Raw genomic sequence first — 17,903 nt, forward strand, 5'->3', positions numbered from 1 at the left:
ACAGGAGACGGCAGTTGGTTTCTGGCACCTTTATTCAAGGGACCTCATAGATTCAGAGTTAAATGAGACGGAACAGGAAATAAAATGCCTTTACAGTAGAAAAACAGTTCAGGACTTTCATCCATGTGCTCGACCCCTCAGGTCCTTTTATAACAGGGCAGTAGAAATGTAACAAAAAACAAAAAACAAAAAAAATATTATAAAGAAATGAAGAAAAAAAACGTCCCTCTATTTCTATATAACCCCTTTTTCATTTTTGTTACAATGGTTATAATGCTAAAGGAACACAATGAGCCAGGAATCTATGTACAATGTTAAAAGAAAAAAAAAAATGACAGGTATTATTATTAAATATCTGCCAGAGAAATTTTGTGTGCATTTTAATATTGTTGTATCCTGTTGTAAACTAAATTCTTATCGTTCTTGTACTCTAGCAACTGTTATAATGAAAACGTCATCCTGCTGAAGCATCCAGTTCTGTGCACGTGCAGCATGTGGCTTAATGAGGGTGACTGCACTAAAATAAACTGCACTTGGAGATTTAAGAGCGACTCTTAACGCGATACAGTACATTACAACTGCATGAGGTTTTTCCACCACCACCACCACCATATAAGAAAACGAGAATTAAATGAGATGGGACTGTTGAAAATAACAGATTCTTGTTCAGAGGAAAAATACTAAAGCAGTAACATGCATGAGCATCGAGACTGTAAGTTTACACCGAGGAGGGGGAAAAAAACAACACCACGTGACACAAAATGTGGCTTTGAATAAAGTGAATGATGCAAATCCTGTGGAAGGCCCGCTTCACGTTACCGATGACTTCCTTTGGCACCGACGGATGAAAATTGGAATGGTGTTAAATTTGAACACGTGTGGGGAGCTGAGCGTCAAGTTTCAACAGCAACGTGGATATCAGGGCGCGTTAAAAACAAAACAAAACAAAAAAATTTCATTTTTCAATCAGTATAACTCACAGAATGCAGCCTTCCAATGAGCATCCTGGTTTAACCCCCGACACACACACGCACACACACGCACACTTTACTTTGCACTTCTTCCCTCTCCCCTCCAGACACTGGAGACAGACGGAAGCGGACATGTGATAGTCAACAACCACACGTCATCGCAGAGAGCTCCCTTCAGTAACAGTGAAGCAGCCTGCTGGTTAGATCCAGCGCCCGGGCCGCCGCGACCACCACGCTGGCTGTAGGATCTCGAAACAGAAGATGTCTGGGCGGCGGCGGCGGCAGTTGGGATGGGCGAGGGGAGGGGAGGGGAGGGGGGGGCGGTGGATTTAACTAACAGGCAAGCAACTTTGCATTTATAAATAAAACAAGGAAAGAAGGAAGAGGGTGTGGAGGGGAAGGGGAGAGGAGGGCGTGGAGGCCCTCATGACATTTTGCCAATCTGGATCTTCTTCCAGGCCTCTGAGGCGGTGAATATGCACGAGTCAATGATCCCCGCCACCGTGAACGTCCCTCCGACGATGGCGCAGATCTGACGGACGAAAAGCAAACGCACAGACACAAAACAGGAACAACCAGTCAGCTTTCTTTCTTTCTTTCTTTCTTTTTCTCTCCATTCAGATCGCGTCTGATAGCCGATCAGCTGCTTTGAATCAGGACAGCGCAGCATGCTGGAATCCAGTGGACGGAAGGTTGACTCACAACCTTGAACCGTGACTAATAAGCAAACAATAAGGGCGCCGTCATGAGTCGGCGCCGCTCAGCTGCAAGTCCAAACGAAGTGGCCGCAAGTCGGGAGGAACCTTTAAAGATGCTGAAGATGGCGAAATATGAAAGTGTGAATGGATTTATAGACTCTGGCAGGCAGCTTTGCACGCAGCTATGATGCTACGCTAAGTCCTGGCAGAGTTTTTGAGTCCAGGCTTTTTTAACCCCCGACGTCGACGTCAGGCCGCGCGCTGAGCTCACGTCGCTCGTGATGAACGTGCACGCTGACATCTGCTCTTTCTCACAGGAAACGCAGCTTAGCATTAAATCTATTTGAGGAACAGCTTTCTTCGGCCATCAAGCGTTTAATATACGTTCCGCTTTTAGCCGTTTGACTCCAGCGGAAGCGCTTTAGACTCCGACGCTACCATAATGTTTTTATTGATTGCTTATAAACGGATGCGCGTAAAAGTTCTCGGTCAAGCAGCCTGCCAAGAGCGAACCAGAGCGATGCAAAGTGCCCACTTTAAAAACAAAATATGAGCCGAAAAGACGGCGGCGACCCAACAATCGACTCGTAAGTCTTCAAAGACGGAACTCATTCCCAGGATTTTGAAAGTTAAAGTTAAAGTTAAAAGTTAGTGGTAAAGGCCTTTTATACACCAGATGCAAGTTTATTTCTTTCTTTGGCCCTAACTCGCCCTAACTGCTTATTGTGCGTTTCTCTTTCTTCAACAAATTACGTCCCAAAATAGCAGAAAGCAACCTGTAGAGTTGTTTTTTGAGAATTACATTTAACATTTAATGTGTCATCTGATCATGATGTGAAAGACTTGCTGTGTTTCAAGAGGTGGTGTCGGTGTCAGTGTGCAGCGCCCCCAGCTGTCCCACCTCAAGCCTGCATACATCAGGAAGTGACTGTGGAACTTCTGCACTTGCTCCTGTCCAAAGCCCTGTTTCGCTGCTGGTGTGTGAACAGTTTTGCTCTTCACCCCGAACCCCCCCCCCCCCCCATTTTTTTTAACCGTTGTTTATTCCCGTGTGTTTAGACGTCGACAACAGCAACCGACCCACAGCTCAAACAATTTGCCGCTCGGCTCCCTCACCGTGGTGATGAACCGGTACAGGGGCTGCCTCCTCTCCGTGTACTTGACCGTGATGGGGCTGAGGTCGTATCGGAACCAGATGGCCGGGATGATCCTGCCCGTGTGGCTGTAGGCGACGTACTCCTGTACCGGGAGGGGAAGAAGAAGCGCGTCAGAGAACTCGTCGTCCTGTTGGATCGTCCTCGGATATCGAATCGGTGACAACCGATCCGGCAATGTTTAGGGAAAAAAAAACAAACAAAAAAAACCTCGGGGCATTTGTGATCTCATTTTTTTTTTTTTATCTCTAGCGGTGACGCTGATGAGTCAGTCGGACATTGTTTATAGATAAAGTCACCCGAAAAGTCATAAGTGATTCATAAAAAAAGAAGCTCATCTTGGCCGGAGGAGCGCCGGTGAAGTCAGCTCGCAGCGGGCTGCAGAATGCGACTTACGTGATGACTTGCGCGTCGGGGAGTTTATACAAAACACATTTCTAGTGGAAGCTTCAAGTATACATCTGACAGTGTTCATAAATTCAGCGAGCGGCTGCGGGGGCCTGGGGCCGGAGCTCTATTTACGCCTTGGCAGGGAGAGTCGGCAGCAACAACGGCCCTCGTCCCCGCTCGTCCTGCCGCCGACTGTTATGACTCCGAACTCCAGCTGTCAGTCAGCGTCGCTTCTAAGAAGCCCGTTTATGGTTTGTTGACATCTGAGCGAAGAGGCTTCCAGTCACCGCCGGGCGGCGAGGTGCTGAGCTTTCGCTTCCAGGTGAGTGCACGAGTCAACACGGCAGGTTGGCCGCCCCCCGGGGGCCCCATATGTTGGGAGAGTCCGACGTACGGCGGCCGGACGGACGGACGGAGCCGCTCGTGTGGAAAAGCGGCTCGTGTGGAAAAGCGGGGAAAGGGAAGGGGGGGGGGGGGGGGGCGGCGGTCGGGGAAGCACCTTGTTGGCCACGGTGTACTGGTAGGAGAACCTCTGCCGGCCCGACAGGTCTTCGTACACGGTCGGAACGATCTTCAGGATGTAGTCGTGTGAGGCCAGAGCTGCAACAGGAGAGAGAGTTTGTTTCACAATCAAGCCGACAAGTTCTTCAGCGCACAAAGTCCAAAAATGGCTGAACTTTTTTTGGGTCATGTTTGCTTTTCAAAGATGCAGCGTCAGCACCGGGTCAGCCAGCCACTAGGTGTCTCCACTAATTACGTCGTTACTTGTCAGCAAAAAATGCGAGGCGTACTTACGGTTGGACGCCAGCCGGTCGGCGCCTCCCAGCGCGTTGAAGGCTCCTTTTACATTCTGCACCTGCGCGACAAAGAAACAAAGAAACAAAAAAAAAACGCGATGACGCGGACTGAAACCAGTAAGCTAGCAAACCGCGGCTCTCGTTTTCGGTTTTATTTGTGCCGCAGACCTGAAGGCGCTCGCCGAAGGCCAGCTTGTGGATGTTGTGGGTCATGTCGGGGCTCTGCGGCTGCGCCGTGGCGCTGTGAGTGGACACGTGGAAGTTTCCCGGCACCTAGCGGGGCCAAAAGAGAGAAAACGTGAGAGCGGTGCGAGGAAACGCATTAAGGGGGCACCTGCAACGCATTTAGTTGGGCAATTAACCTGCGCCGACTGTGCGCACGCACGCATTTAGCTGGAAACTAAACGGCGCTTCACTCCCAAATGCTTCACGCATCCCGAGATTTTCCGCAACTGCTGGGTTAATGATTTTAAACGCGCTGGAAAGTCTGACGCACGAGGCGTCGTGAGGACAGACAGAGGACCGCCGCAGGTCCTCAAACACGCAGCACCGAGCACTCAGGTCTCACTTTGTTGATGCTGAACTCTCCCTCGAAGCGACAGCCGTCGCCATGGTTGAGGGGGATCTTCATGGAGTTGTCGATGTGGCCCACCTCGTGTCGGCCCATCTCGTCCTGGATGTCCAGACCCACCACTGGAGGAAGAGGGCGCAAGATAAGACCGACAGATAGCAAAAAAAATAAAAAATTAAAAAAAAAAATTAAAAAAAAAATCTAACCAAGAAAAATGCCTCACATTTTTTCTTGGGCTGTTCCGAACGCAAGAGACCTATGAGTCAACGGAGGGAAACGAAACAACTGACGGTGGCTGATTCATCCCCTTAAATCATTGTGTAAAAATATCAGGGCCCATCACTGTTCCATTTCATGGTGCAAAGCTTTGAAAGACTGAGGCAATCGCCTTTGACATCAAGCCACAGTTAGTAGTGACGGGTGAAAACGCTGATGGAGGAGGAATTCAAAGGGTTAAATTCGTACGCCGCTCGATAAGTGACTCATCTGTGCGTGAAAGCACAAAAATCATCCTTGTAACTTCAAGAGAGACATTCGATTAAGAAGAATTAAAGTTGATTTGTACGTCAAAGACTGACGGTTGGAAGAATTAAAGAGGCACATCCTTATTGCCACCCGGTTAAAGGTCCCACATGATGCAAAATGTAAAGACAGACAGAGCGAGTAAAGTCGAAGTCCTTGACTTCATTTGCTTGCTCCATTTTTCAAAGATTAGGGCTAAAAAACAACAACAACAAACGCAGTTTAGCCCCTGTGTGACATCACAGAGGGCACTTCTACCTCTCTCAGGTTAGCGACCACCGCTCCAGGCCAGGACTTTGTTACTAAAGCTCATGGCTATTGTCTTTGTGTCCCCTAGCCATGGGCCAACTATGGCCCGGGGGCCATATGTGGCCCGCTAAGCTTTTTAATCCGGCCTGCCACACTTAAAGAAATGACATTAATAGTACAAAAGTTATAAAATAGGATTATTTCATCCATTTTTTCAGTGTTTTCAGAGTCATGTCAATAAAGAGCCAAATCCCATGGGGCTAAAAAGACACTGACTTTGTAACTTTGCTTTTGTTCATTTTCAATTGACATGAAACCAGCGGGTCAAACAAATCAGCAGATATAGTTAGCAGGAAGCTAAAACCTAGCTGTGCCATGGCGGGCGGTAACCAGAGGGCTGTAATCCAGTCAAGTTGCTCCACTGGAATCCAGGATGACAAATCCGGCTGTAACGGGGGGCTTGTTAAAAATCCTGCTCGGTGTCCAAAAACATCCGGCCATAATGTGTTGCTTACATCCACCACTTTCTGGATACGTGTTTCATATCAGAGTCTGTGTGTGTGCATTGCGTTGTGTTTTGACTGGCGGCGCAGACACAACCGTCTCTGTGCGGAGGTGTGTTAAAACTCCGACTTGACCTGCGCTGCACCTCTGACACTCGAGGCAGGTCGGCCCCGCCGCTCCCTCCTCTCGTCTGCCCCCCGGTCTTAAAATACATTGCAACAAATAACGAGTTAAGATGCAGTGGGCTGGAGGAGCCGGCGAGCTGCTCCTTTCTCCTTTTTAAGACATTCAGAGGCGTCAGAAAGCGGCCGGGTGTAAACTGGATCTGGGGTCGTCGTCGGGCGGAGGTGGGGGAGAAACGGCCGCACTATTATTGCACTATGTTTTTCCATGAAGTCACAGTTCAGGACCTGCCAACCTGTAAAGGTCAGTGGGAGGAGCTGGGCCGACGGAATGGAACAGCAGGGAAGGTAAAGATAGAAGGGGGGAAAAAAAAAAAAAAGAAAAGTCCATGATGAAACGATGGTTCTTCTTCCAAGCAATTCCATGACGACACTGTTTTAAGCGCTGCTCGGTGCCGAAAGAAACATTTTCGCTCTGTTTTGGCGGAAAGGTATTTTAGGAGGCTCCGGTTTTCTCTGGAAGCAGGGGCGCGGGGGGGAAAGAAAAAAAAAAAAAAAATCTGCAAATCAACAAAGCCAGTACACAGGATGATCAAGGGCTTCAAGTGGAAACAGCAGGATGCTGCCTTTGTTACGGGACGCAGCGAACACATGGTGCGCAGCTGCCAGGCTTCGCAAGGCTCACAAGTCTCGCAAAAGATTTGGGATTATATTTTTCACACAGGCGGTGGAGGTGAGGGGGTGTGTGTGTGGGGTGGGGGTTGTCAGCCTTTCCATTTTTGGATATCCCTGGAAATCGCTGCGTGTTTACTTGTGGCTTCACTCGCGCCGTGCCGTCCACGTGCACGACTCGTCACAGGGCTCGTCGTGTGACGCCGCCTAGTAAAATCTAATCTGCTGTTAATTATCAACCTTGGAAACTTTTTTTTTTTTAATTATTATTAAACAAAAGGTTCCATTTTATATTACATGCTTTAAAAAAAAATGAATTGACCAGCGTCATCTGACAACTACGTGTCTCCGAGAACTCGGAAAAGTTCCTCCTTTCTGCTGTCTACGCCGCTGCTCCCAGAGCGACAGGTTCGGAGTCGTCGTCGTGGAAATCAGATCCTGTTGTGATGTCACACAGGGCACTGACCTCTCGTCAGGTTAGTAACCACACCACACACCCGGCCCGGTGAGTGTCACTCCCTCCCTCTGCCTTGTTTTTAAGTCTCGGCCCCACGTGTGAAAGGTCTGACGCTGCATCAGTTTAACAGGGGGCTGTAAACACAGGGCAAGATAGGTTTGCTTTATTTCTTCCTGGTTCTTAGATCTCTACTGTTTGTTGTTGTTGTTGTTGTTGTTGCTGCTGTTTTGACTTTTTTTGACCACTGCTCCACTGAAGCCCAGAATTAAAACAGATTGAAAAAAGAAAGGAAAAAAAGTAAACAGAGACGATATGGGACCTTTAAATTTTTGGTTATTACAACGGTAATATATGATGGTTTATTTTGTATGCACGATCTGCATGTGGAGGTGAATTTGCTCAATAAACACGGTAAAGTGCAGAGTAAAACATTCAAGTGAAAGCAGAAATTTTGCACGGTGCAGCAGCTCCGACCAACACGCCACCGCACGCTGCGGTAAACAAGACGCTTTTACGATCGGAACTCCCGTTCCAATCCAGGATATGGTTTATCCATGTTAAACTATGCCAAGCTAAAAGATAAGTTATATGGCAGTGTAATTCTGCCAGATAATGGAATACACTAAAAACTGATGAGGCAAGACTGCTGCTGCCAGAAAACAATGAACAAACAACTTCCAATCCTGACAACACAATGGTGTAAAAAGGAAAAGTCAACAATCAAGTGAGCGCTTTGGAAAGGAAAATCTCAGTAAGAATTCAATTAGCATCAATAAGATTCCATTAGTCTTGTTTTTGTTTTTGTTTTTTTGTTTGTTTTTTACAGTCATTTGATTCAACAGCGGCGCTAAAAAAAGAAACATTCCAACCACAAGCAAATACATTAGTTGTATGTGTGTGTGTGTGTGTGTGTGTGTGTGTGTGTGTGTGTGTGTGTGTGTGTGTGTGGTATAAATACTCACAATCACAGTGTAAGTTTGGCAAACTGATGTTTAAACTCACTTCTATCTTCCCACCACTGTTCTTATCAGGATCATCCACATAAAGTTCATTTACGCTGGCGGAGAGAGGGAGGAAGAAGAGAATAGAAAGCAAAGGACACGTTAGACAAAGTGGAGCTCGGTTCAAACATTAACTTTTCTGTTTGATTTTTCACGCCACACGTGACTTTAAACCAACACAAGCGCAAGAAAACTGCACATGGAGGTTTTCTTTTTGTCGTTCCAAATTGTGCGAGCAGCGACATTCATGTGTCTATTTTCAGTCAGTTCCGTCATGTCACGTCCTCCCTAAATCACCCCCACACACACACACACACACACACACACACACACACACACACACACACACACTGTTGCATACAAGCCAAGACGCTGACGCAGGCACAAAGCCAATTTCCTGTGAGGGAGCTGGCTCCACTCACCGGGCCCGAGCAGACTGCATCATAATGGGATCTTTCACCTTTATGATTAAGTCTGATTCTGGGTCTTGTTTGTCTCAGAGCGACAGGGCACCTGCGGGGTTGTGTGGCAACCGAGAAACATCCCCGCGGGCCCATCGGCCGGGCTCCAGCCACAGGATATTGCGGGAGGACACCTACATTTCAGTGGCGATGAATCCCGTCAGCTCAGACAGGAAGAGGAAGAGGATGAAGACGCAGCAGAGGATGGAAACTGCGACAAAAGAGGGGGAGAAAAAAGTTAAAACCAACATCTTTGGTTTTTTCTGTCCTTCTTTTTTTTTTTTTTAAACATTACTCCGAAATGACGAGTTTGAAGGAACGTCGGGGAGCCAAATGAGCCGTCTTGTTCCAGCTGACCTGAAGGCCGTGACGCTAATGAGCTCAGCAGCAGCTGCAACACATTTCCCCTAAATAGCTCCCTTTAATGAATGGCGCTAAAGGTGGCCGCAGCGGAGCTTTTCAAACACCTCCTCCGCTAATTACACATTAATGCCTGGCGCGGCGGGCGGCCGTGGAAGGGAGGTGAGCTCATGATAGCGGCAAAACAACCCGGTCTGGGGCGTCAGCCGCAACACACACAGGAAGCACATTCCCAACGTCAGCCTTTAAAATAAATATGATGTGGAGTCCGAGCCGGGATGAAATAGCTGGGTTGGTTTGGAGGTCGCGAATTCCACCCGTTTTATACGTGTTTGCTTTTCAACTTGCGGAATGGCTTCGCATGAATAATGATCCAAAAATATGTGAAGATAGAGTGAAGAAGAAGAAGAAGAAGAAGAAGAAGAAGAAGAAGAAGAAGAAGAAGAAACCTTTATTAATTCCACATTGGGAAAATGTTACGGCAACAATGCCATAGAAAATAATGGAGATTATATAGATTAAAAGAAATAAGGAAATAAAATAAAATAAAAATAAAAATATTTCTAGGCTAAAATATGTTTAGCCTATTGGGGAAAACTTTAGACAAACAGCACAGTTAGCCCTTTGTTGACAGTCTAACCCACAAAAATGCTAATTCTTTTTAGGAGGTGACCTTGTGGGGTGGAACATGACCTGATTGAAGGTATCGCTAAGTGGGAAAATGTGCTGCTGAGGTACTACTGACCACCATTTGTTGTTTGTTTGTTTATTTGTTCCCTAAAGCACATTGAGTTCTCGTTTGTCACATGACCCGTGTCATATAATTTCAACCGACTTGGTGACATCATCAAGGCGTGTCCTCCTACTCTGCCACCTACTGTAAAGGATGGACTTTTCTCTTCCTCGGGTAGTAGGCGCACATATTACTGCTAGAAAACACGAAGTGAACTTTATTTAAAATCTCAAACCTATCAGCCGCCCCAAAAATGTCGTATTCACAAAACTGAGGCGCAGAGGAGCCGCTCGGCGCCAACGCAGCCAATGAGCTCTCTTACTCAGCAGGTGAGACGTGTTTGTGTGGCGACTGTCTCCTAGGATCATCACACGGTCACATGACCCAAGACAGACAGGCTGGCGAAGGCTTCGCAGTGGCCCGGCCCTGTGGTTGAGGCCTTAAAGTGAGGTAATGTTTAACCGACAAACAACGAGAAAAAAAAAGGGTGTGTCGCTATGACACATGGGTCACCCATGCAGGTTCATACAGTACAGTAATTCTCGCCAGGCTCCAAAGGGCAAATGCTGGGAAGGTGTTATTTGGGATCAGCGCCGTGGCCTGATTCTGGTTGGAAGCTCATGGAAACAGTGACAGGCCAGATGATTTACAGGCACTTTTATGTAAGAGTCCCCGATGGCCTACACATGGGATTAAGTGGGTTTAAGAAGTTTCATTCAAAGAAACAAACACAATTATGCCGCGAGGCGGCTGGAGACCGCCCCAAATTAGCTCAGCATGACCCAGATGCCAATCGGCGCGGTGAAGACAAAGACGTGTTATGACAGAAAGAAAAAAAAAATGAATCAAAAAACGGCAGACGGGGTTAAAAAAAAAACAAAAAAACAAAAACTGGAAGGGCTCCCGGAGCCTGCTGTGGTGGAAAACAGAGCTGTCACTCATTGTAAATACCGCAAAGAAAAAAGAAAAATAAATTGTCCTCAAAGGAATGTGACCCTAAAACAGAATAACAAAAGCAGACGGGGGGTGGGGTCAAATAGTTGACCTTTTGTCAGGGGGTCTGTTTCTGGCCAGGCCAGGCCAGGCCAGAGTGTTGGCCTCCAGGCCCGGCCGGAGCAATAACGCTTGTCTAATAATCCAAATAAACCCCGTGGCCTCAAACCCGAGACAGCGGCTGGAGACAGGAAGGGTGTTGATTGTGTACAGGAAGAACTTCCATGCACTTCCTCAATGGGTGGAAACTCAAGTGTGTGTGTTTGGCAGGAGCTCATTCTCTGTCGCCGCCATCCAGGGAGGCGCTTTTACAACCTCAGTTCGCCTGGGCTTGTTTTTGACATTTCAGATCCACCGGTCCCTCGTCTGTTGACAAATAAATTTCCATCGTGAGCACATGACTGAGGAGATGAGAAATGTGTCAACGGGGGCCTTTTGTGCTCCGTCAGGCAGTTAGCCACGGTGAGCTCACCGCTTACACAATGACTTGGCGATGACGAGGCGGGCGCTGACAGGAAAAGCGGCGTTTAGGCGCTGATGATTTCTCAGGTGCCCGAGGATAAGCAACGACACGATCATTTACATTCTCCGCATGCTCGTCGCTCGAAAACAGGCACGGCCCCTTTGCTGACTGAGAGCATACCTCCGCTCTCGGGACACGCAGGTACTTGAGTTACAGTTACGCCCCCTTCCTGAGGAGGTGCACTTTGGTGAATCTGTGTCCCCAGAGCGGAGTCTGGCACTTTCCATTTAGCTCCTAAATGAAAGGCCTCCGTGTGAAAGCTCGCAAAAAGAGCTAACTACTAGCTTGTAGGTCCTGCTATTATAACTGAGTGATTGGTTAACGCTACGTCAGAGTGGACAGGAATGACAGAAGGTTGTTTAACTCAAGACATATTGACTAGTGTAAATAAAAACAATCTTGGCAGGAAGCTTTTGACTTATTAGCCAAAGACGCCACTGCCTATGTGTTGAATATGAGGAGTAGCTAGGTCATTTTAGCATAAATATAATTGTGAGACTTGCAGTGTTGCTAAATACCAATTAGCTGAGCTTAACCTATCTCATCTCAACAAGGAAAATTGGTGGTTCGTGTGAGACAAACGGTTAAAAACATTAATTTACTGGCATAAAAACGAGCTGGAACGTGGGTTTCCAAGTTCTTAATCTGACTGACCTATAATTGAAAGTGATTTCCATTGATTCCATGACTAATTTCCTGACGAGATCCATTCAATCAACTTAAAAATGTTGTCTTCCCTTTAAAAATGACTTTCTTTGAGCTTTGACTATTTAGGACATTCCATCTGTTATGTTAAAAAAAAAAAAAAAAAAGGTTTTTAGATATTGCAGGAAATCTAATAGTGGCTAACTAGGTCCAAATTAATGCTGCAATGAGAATCAATATTCAGGGTTAAACAGTCAATGTGGGTTAGGGGTGCGAGGGGACTTACTGAACGCTCCTGTGTATGTGGGCTGGGTGAGATCTTTTGGCACTTTCCTGTAGATATCGAATCTGCGGAGAGGGAGGGGTGAAAAAAAATCAGGGAACAAAAACAGAGAGAAAGGGGAGTCAGAGATTGAAAAAAAAAATACATTGAGGAAAGAGGACATTCTGTACCCATAAGGCCGTGCGATATTACGAAAGGCTGGTGGAATGTTAGTTCTGGACGGCCGCTACTGTAGGTCCTGAACGCCAGCCACTAAACACACACACCACTCTGACTGAGCTGCGCCTCCTTCTTGACAACGCGCTCTCCGTCACTCTGACCAAGAAACCCCAACAAAGGCCTCTGAAACACGCAGAGATGAGGCATTCAGAAAAAGAGTCAGAAAAAAAGAACGGCGGCCGTGACCAGCGACATTATTTTTGGGAGAAAGTGAAATCCGGAGGTTATAGACGCAAGAAAAAGGTCACGGCCGCAAAAAAAAAAAAAAAAAAAAAACTGCTCTTGTGAAATGCAACTGTCGCTTATTTTTTTTTTTGTGGGGAGCCGAGTTTTGGCAGGAGCGGCGCTGCTCGGTAACTATTTGGGTTTTGCGAGTTCTTACACATGTCCTTTTTGGGCAGTGAGAAGTTTGTTTTTTTGGTTGTTTTTTTTTCGAGGCTCACAGCCGAACGCTGGGCCAAACTCCGCCCGCTCCCTCCTTTTTGTGAAAACACATCTGTTCGCGTTTTATTCCGCCGTCGAGCGCTGCCAGCGAAAACGAGCGCGAGCTGATGCAATGCGGGACGCAGGGGAGGAGGAGGAAGTGGAAGGGGAGGGCTTCCTGTTTGACGCCCCTTCTACCTCCACCCAGGCCAGCAGCTTCTCCGGTTCGGCCGAGCCAAAGGCTTTCAACTGGTTTGTTTTTATCCCGTCTGCAGCTCCGTCTCTGATCCACGTCCACAAATCTCATAGGCATTAGGTCACTGTGTGCTAATAGCAGGCCTGGCAGCATATAGAGGGCAGACGGTGTAAGGGCCGGTGGGGGGTGGGGGTGGGGGCTATCAGGGAGGGTCGGCCTCCAGAATAACTTCTTTGCACACTTCCTGACTGGCGAGTTTTTAAAGTGCTGAGGTCGTGTCCGTTTCCTGCTCACAGCTGGCCACTGCCCCGACTTCCTGAGACAACAAACGGGACGGAGCCAAGTGGTCGACACCTTTGTCGTGAGAAAACCTCGAAAGTCCAGTTCTGCTGCCTCTGGATCTTTCGGCATGCGGCAGCGGGAGGGGAAAGCTAAAAACGATGAACCTTTGCCAAATAGCGCATAATGAGTGTGTTCAGGCGGACACACATCACATATTTAACAGTGTTGGTGGTGTTTTTTTTTTTCTATCATCCAGAGTAGGTCATACACTTTTTTTTTTTAATGACGTACACAATGTGTACAAAACACTAGGCCATTCAAACATACAGGGAATGACAGAATTAAAAGTGAGCTCAGTAATGAAGCACTTTGTTGATGTGTTCGTTCTCACTTCTGGGACCTGCTTTTACTCTTTAGACACTCTGCAGTCTGGTTTATAGCAGGGATGTTAACAATTATTCGATTATTGATTAATTGTCAATTAAGAATTGAATCGACTAAATTAAATTAGTCGCAATTAAATGAAATTTAATTTTTTTACACTTGGTTTTTTTGGGGTAAATTGGACGGCGTACATCTGTATACCAAGAACAAGTTACTTTTAAACAACTTTAAAAAAAATTGTTGGAAATGTGACCCAATAGAAGTCAATTTAAAGTCAGAGGATAAATGTTTAGGGTGTTTTTACTGTTCTCTAATGTAAAACTGGGTCACATTGGACCCTCAACATTGTTTAAGGATTAAATAATGTGTTCTTTAAACATTTTTCATTGTGAAATTTAGATTCTCAGGAAAAATCGCTGCTCATCAAATAATCGTCAATCGATCAATAAGGTCAATCAACTAACGATTAATCAATGAATCAATAATTTGCATCCCTAGTTTATAGCTCCAGAATTTGGACCCCATTAAGGTTTTGTGTGCTCATTCGATTTAGACCAAATTCATTTACTTTGAACTATTATAAATATTATGGAAAACATAGCAATTTTCTTCTTTTTCTTTAGTTTGTCTTTTCTTTTAAGCTTTTTTTTTTTTTTTTTTTAATGTTCAATATCTCAATTACATTCAATCATGTCTACTTTTTCACTGTACGCTGACACATAAGGTCTCAGTTTTGCTTCATTTCCCTGTTCAAAACAATTTGTCATCATGAAGATCACGGTTGACTGTAGAGAGTTCACTCTTGCGGTTCATTGCGAGTAATTTCCTGAATTACGGTCAGCGTCTCTCTCACCCGTCACTTCCAGCAGCAGCCACGCCGACTGTGAAGCGCTCTGACTTAAGAGTACGGGGTGTACCAAGACAGAGAGTTAACCAGTGCTAAATTAACCTGGGCTTTCAAATGACTCATCACCAGTGTACAGGCCCTGGGAACCTGAAACAAAAAAGCTGAGGTTGTCTTCATCTCGGTTTCTATTTAGTCATTTACCTCAAAATATGCATCAAGTGTCAAAGCAGTAAACAGTCAACAGAAAGAGTCACCTGACAGTGAGTGGCCGTCCAATGGGTCCCCTTGATTTAATTAGTATGGGAGCACAGGCATGACATCATCAGTTTAGCCCAAAACAACGCTTCCCGTGTCAATAAATGTCCTTAAAGTCTATCAACCTGTGGCCTAAGAGGCTGCTGGCTGTTTACGTCATGAATGACTTTTTGAGCGAGGAGGCGCCTGTTGGCTGAAGCAAACCTTTGTGTTGAAGCAATGTTAGAATGGATTACAAATATATATCAAAACAGGGTTGTACGCTCAACTTTTTAAGTGGTAGCGCTAGTGCTAGCAAGTTAAAAATTTCAGTAGCACAAAGAAAAATTTAGTTAGAACACCCGGGTGGACAGTTAGTTAACATGTTCATTCATTCATCTTCTGCTGCTGGAGCCTATCCCAGCTGTCTTAGGGCGAAGGCAGGGGACACCCTGGACAAGTCGCCAGTTCATCGCAGGGCCACATAGAAACAAACAACCATTCACACTCACATGCACACCTACGGACAATTTAGAGTGTTCAATTGACCTCACGTGCATGTTTTTGGAGTGTGGGAGGAAGCCGGAGAACCCGGAGAGAACCCACGCAGACACAGGGAGAACATGCAAACTCCACACAGAAAGGTCCCAGGCCCGGGCCCCAGAATCGAACCCACGACCTTCTTGCTGTGAGGCGGCAGCGCTAACCACTTAGCCACCATGTCGCCTAGTTAACATGTTTATTGTGAAATGAATTTGAACCAGGAAATGTAGTCCTTAAATAGTTGAGATGGATGCTATACACGTAGAACTACAACTCCCATGGAGCACTTTTACCAACAACGGATGGTTACTTGTACAGGTCAAAACAAAGTAATACTAGTTTTACCACTTCATGATCATGTTCATGATGCCTGCCTGCGCAACTCAGCGGATACAATATTTCTCTTTGCTCGGGATGATTATTTTTCCGCAAGTGCGTTGAAAACTGTCGCACTGTACTGCCCTGCCGAATGTGCAGGGTCAAACTATTTCAAAGAAGAAATGTTTCTGCTTGGGTCCAAATCTTTTCAATCTTCTTCTTTCAGTCCTTAATATTGCTTCTGTCCAATCTAAAGGGTTGTATTCTGCAGCAATACCTAATTGCTGTCTATTTGATGAACACCAATGTACATACTGGCTCCTTATACATGTGTAGGGTATGATGAGACAAAGAAATACACCTTGAAATTCTTAAATAAACTTGCTGGTATCAAGTGCAGCTGAGGTGGAGATTTCTGGGAACTCACACTAGCCGGTTGCGTGATGTGATCTGCGGTAATTTACACTGTGACCGACTGACAACCTCGATGACTTTCTTAGTCCATCGAACAAATTCTGGCTGTTGCAACTCAGGCTTTGTATATGATCAGGGCACCGGGTGGGTGAAACATCCGAGCAGGATGTGACTGCTCGGTGACACACCCACTCTGACAACACCTCCGGACTCCCGCGGACTGCAGCGGCGGTGTAAGCGACAGTTACACCAGATCCTGTTTGTAGCAAGCGTTGTTCTTTCTTTACTGTGACACAGCTGAGGTCTGAGAGCTAAGAAGCTGTAAGCTCTACTGCAGTGCGCCTAGACCGCTCACAGCATCAGAAAGTCATGTGGCATATCAGTTTTTTTATCCTGCTGCCATGAGCATCCAAATTATGTTTGCACAAACAAGGGCAGGTCCTGTTTAATATCAAGAGTGATAATTATTATTAAGCCTAATATTGAATATTGAATGTGTGTGTGCTATTTTGTCCTCTTTAATATTTTAGCAATTCTTACTCTGGAGCACAAACGACTGACCTCACAGTCATCGTCTACTGCGACAATGACAATAAAGTTCAATTCAATTCAGTTAACTTCAGCTCAGTTCAAGTCAAGTCAAGATAAAAACAACCTCTAGACTTGAAGATAAATCAGTGAATTATGGAAAGTTTAGGCATGCTTTAAATGAGTTATTACACATCATTTTGGGGTTTGATTGGGTATTTTTTATTGTTTGTTTTGTTTTTTAGGGGTGGGTGACAGATAAATGAATTAATTTTTTTTCAGGTGTGACCCATATTGCAGCAAACACAAATATGTCTGAAGGTAACTACAAAATGTTGTGTACATCGTGAGTAGAGCACCATATCCTGGGCAAGCTTGTGAACATGCTTTATAATATAAAATATTAAAAGGTTTATACACTTTATAAGTATACATAAGAAGTACTTTTATTGCAATTAGTGATTTTCAGCATTTAACCAGTCTGCATCGTTTGCTGCTGCAAACTACTGAGATGACTGTTCGCAGGTAATAACTTCCTGGCCATTTGTTTTGATAGGGTGTGTGCTCTATTGACTGGTTGAACTGGTTGTGTAGTAGTGGTCCAAGTGTGCGCTTCTGCGACGACTGTAATCACTTCTTCAAGGTGTGAGAGCGACTGTTCTGTGTTCTCTCTGGACACAAGTGTTCTGTCTTTAAGTCAGCACTCAACGGGAGACAGTGAACATTGTGCTGCTGACATCACTCATTCAAATTTCACGCCCGTGTGGAGGGGAATGGATGTTGAAACGTGCACATGCGCAGCCAGAATCAAGGTTCAGGCGCACGTTCTCGAGAGCGTAGCACAGCATCATGCCCCCGTCTCAAAGAAAACAAAAGAAAAGAGAAGAGAACAAAATTAAGACAAAAAAGGAAAAACACTCCGTCCTCCACCCGAGACAGTGAAGCCCATTCATGAAACAAACGTGAATAACTTCTGGCACAACTTTGAGCAGCCCCTCCAGCTCAGGGATGCTTTGCCAGCCGTTATTTCATTCACACCTCCCAGACGTGTCGACTCTCCGCCGCCGAACCTTCGTCTATCCGAACCGGAGTGAAAGGAAGCTACGTACTCACCTCCTCACATCGAAAGGCATGATGCCGGCCGGCTTCACAAAGGGGCTTTAGCAGGGGAAAAGTCACAGGTAAGAGGGAACCATTCAGCTTTGCCCTCGGCTACCGGTTGTTCGTGGGTACCGGGCTGACGTCACCTTAGCTTAGGACGCTTTGCAAAAGCCGATTGGTCCAACGCTACTTCCGCTTTGCTCTGATTCTATTTCCGCCGAGTTTGCGGCGTTGTTCTCTGGCTTGTATGCAACAATTATTGAAATACTTTCTTGTTTTTTGGTTGTTTTTTTTTCAATTATTATTAT

General features: G+C 45.9%; 1 protein-coding gene across 3 annotated transcripts; it reads right to left on the reverse strand.

Annotated features, from left to right (window-relative positions):
* Nucleotides 1-14: 14 nt before the first annotated feature.
* ergic1 (endoplasmic reticulum-golgi intermediate compartment 1) lies at nucleotides 15-17,765 on the reverse strand. 3 transcript variants are annotated; one of them, XM_076013113.1, is made up of 10 exons: nucleotides 17,608-17,765; nucleotides 12,110-12,171; nucleotides 8,708-8,780; nucleotides 8,070-8,164; nucleotides 4,579-4,703; nucleotides 4,179-4,283; nucleotides 4,009-4,069; nucleotides 3,713-3,813; nucleotides 2,786-2,908; nucleotides 15-1,503 (listed from the first exon to the last, which is right to left on the reverse strand). In XM_076013113.1, the coding sequence occupies exons 1-10, from the start codon at nucleotides 17,625-17,627 to the stop codon at nucleotides 1,396-1,398; spliced, it is 873 nt and encodes a 290-aa protein (XP_075869228.1). In that variant the 5' UTR covers nucleotides 17,628-17,765; the 3' UTR covers nucleotides 15-1,395. The 3 variants fall into 3 exon arrangements, with proteins under 3 accessions (XP_075869228.1, XP_075869231.1, XP_075869230.1); XM_076013116.1 differs by lacking the exons at nucleotides 8,070-8,164; nucleotides 8,708-8,780; XM_076013115.1 differs by lacking the exons at nucleotides 8,708-8,780; nucleotides 12,110-12,171; nucleotides 17,608-17,765 and adding an exon at nucleotides 8,531-8,682.
* Between the last annotated feature and the right edge of the window lie 138 nt (nucleotides 17,766-17,903).

The sequence above is a fragment of the Nelusetta ayraudi genome, unplaced genomic scaffold (assembly GCF_046127955.1).
Source record: "Nelusetta ayraudi isolate G7.1 ecotype Tasmania unplaced genomic scaffold, CSIRO-AGI_Nayr_v1 ptg000143l, whole genome shotgun sequence".
Classification (NCBI taxonomy): domain Eukaryota; kingdom Metazoa; phylum Chordata; class Actinopteri; order Tetraodontiformes; family Monacanthidae; genus Nelusetta; species Nelusetta ayraudi.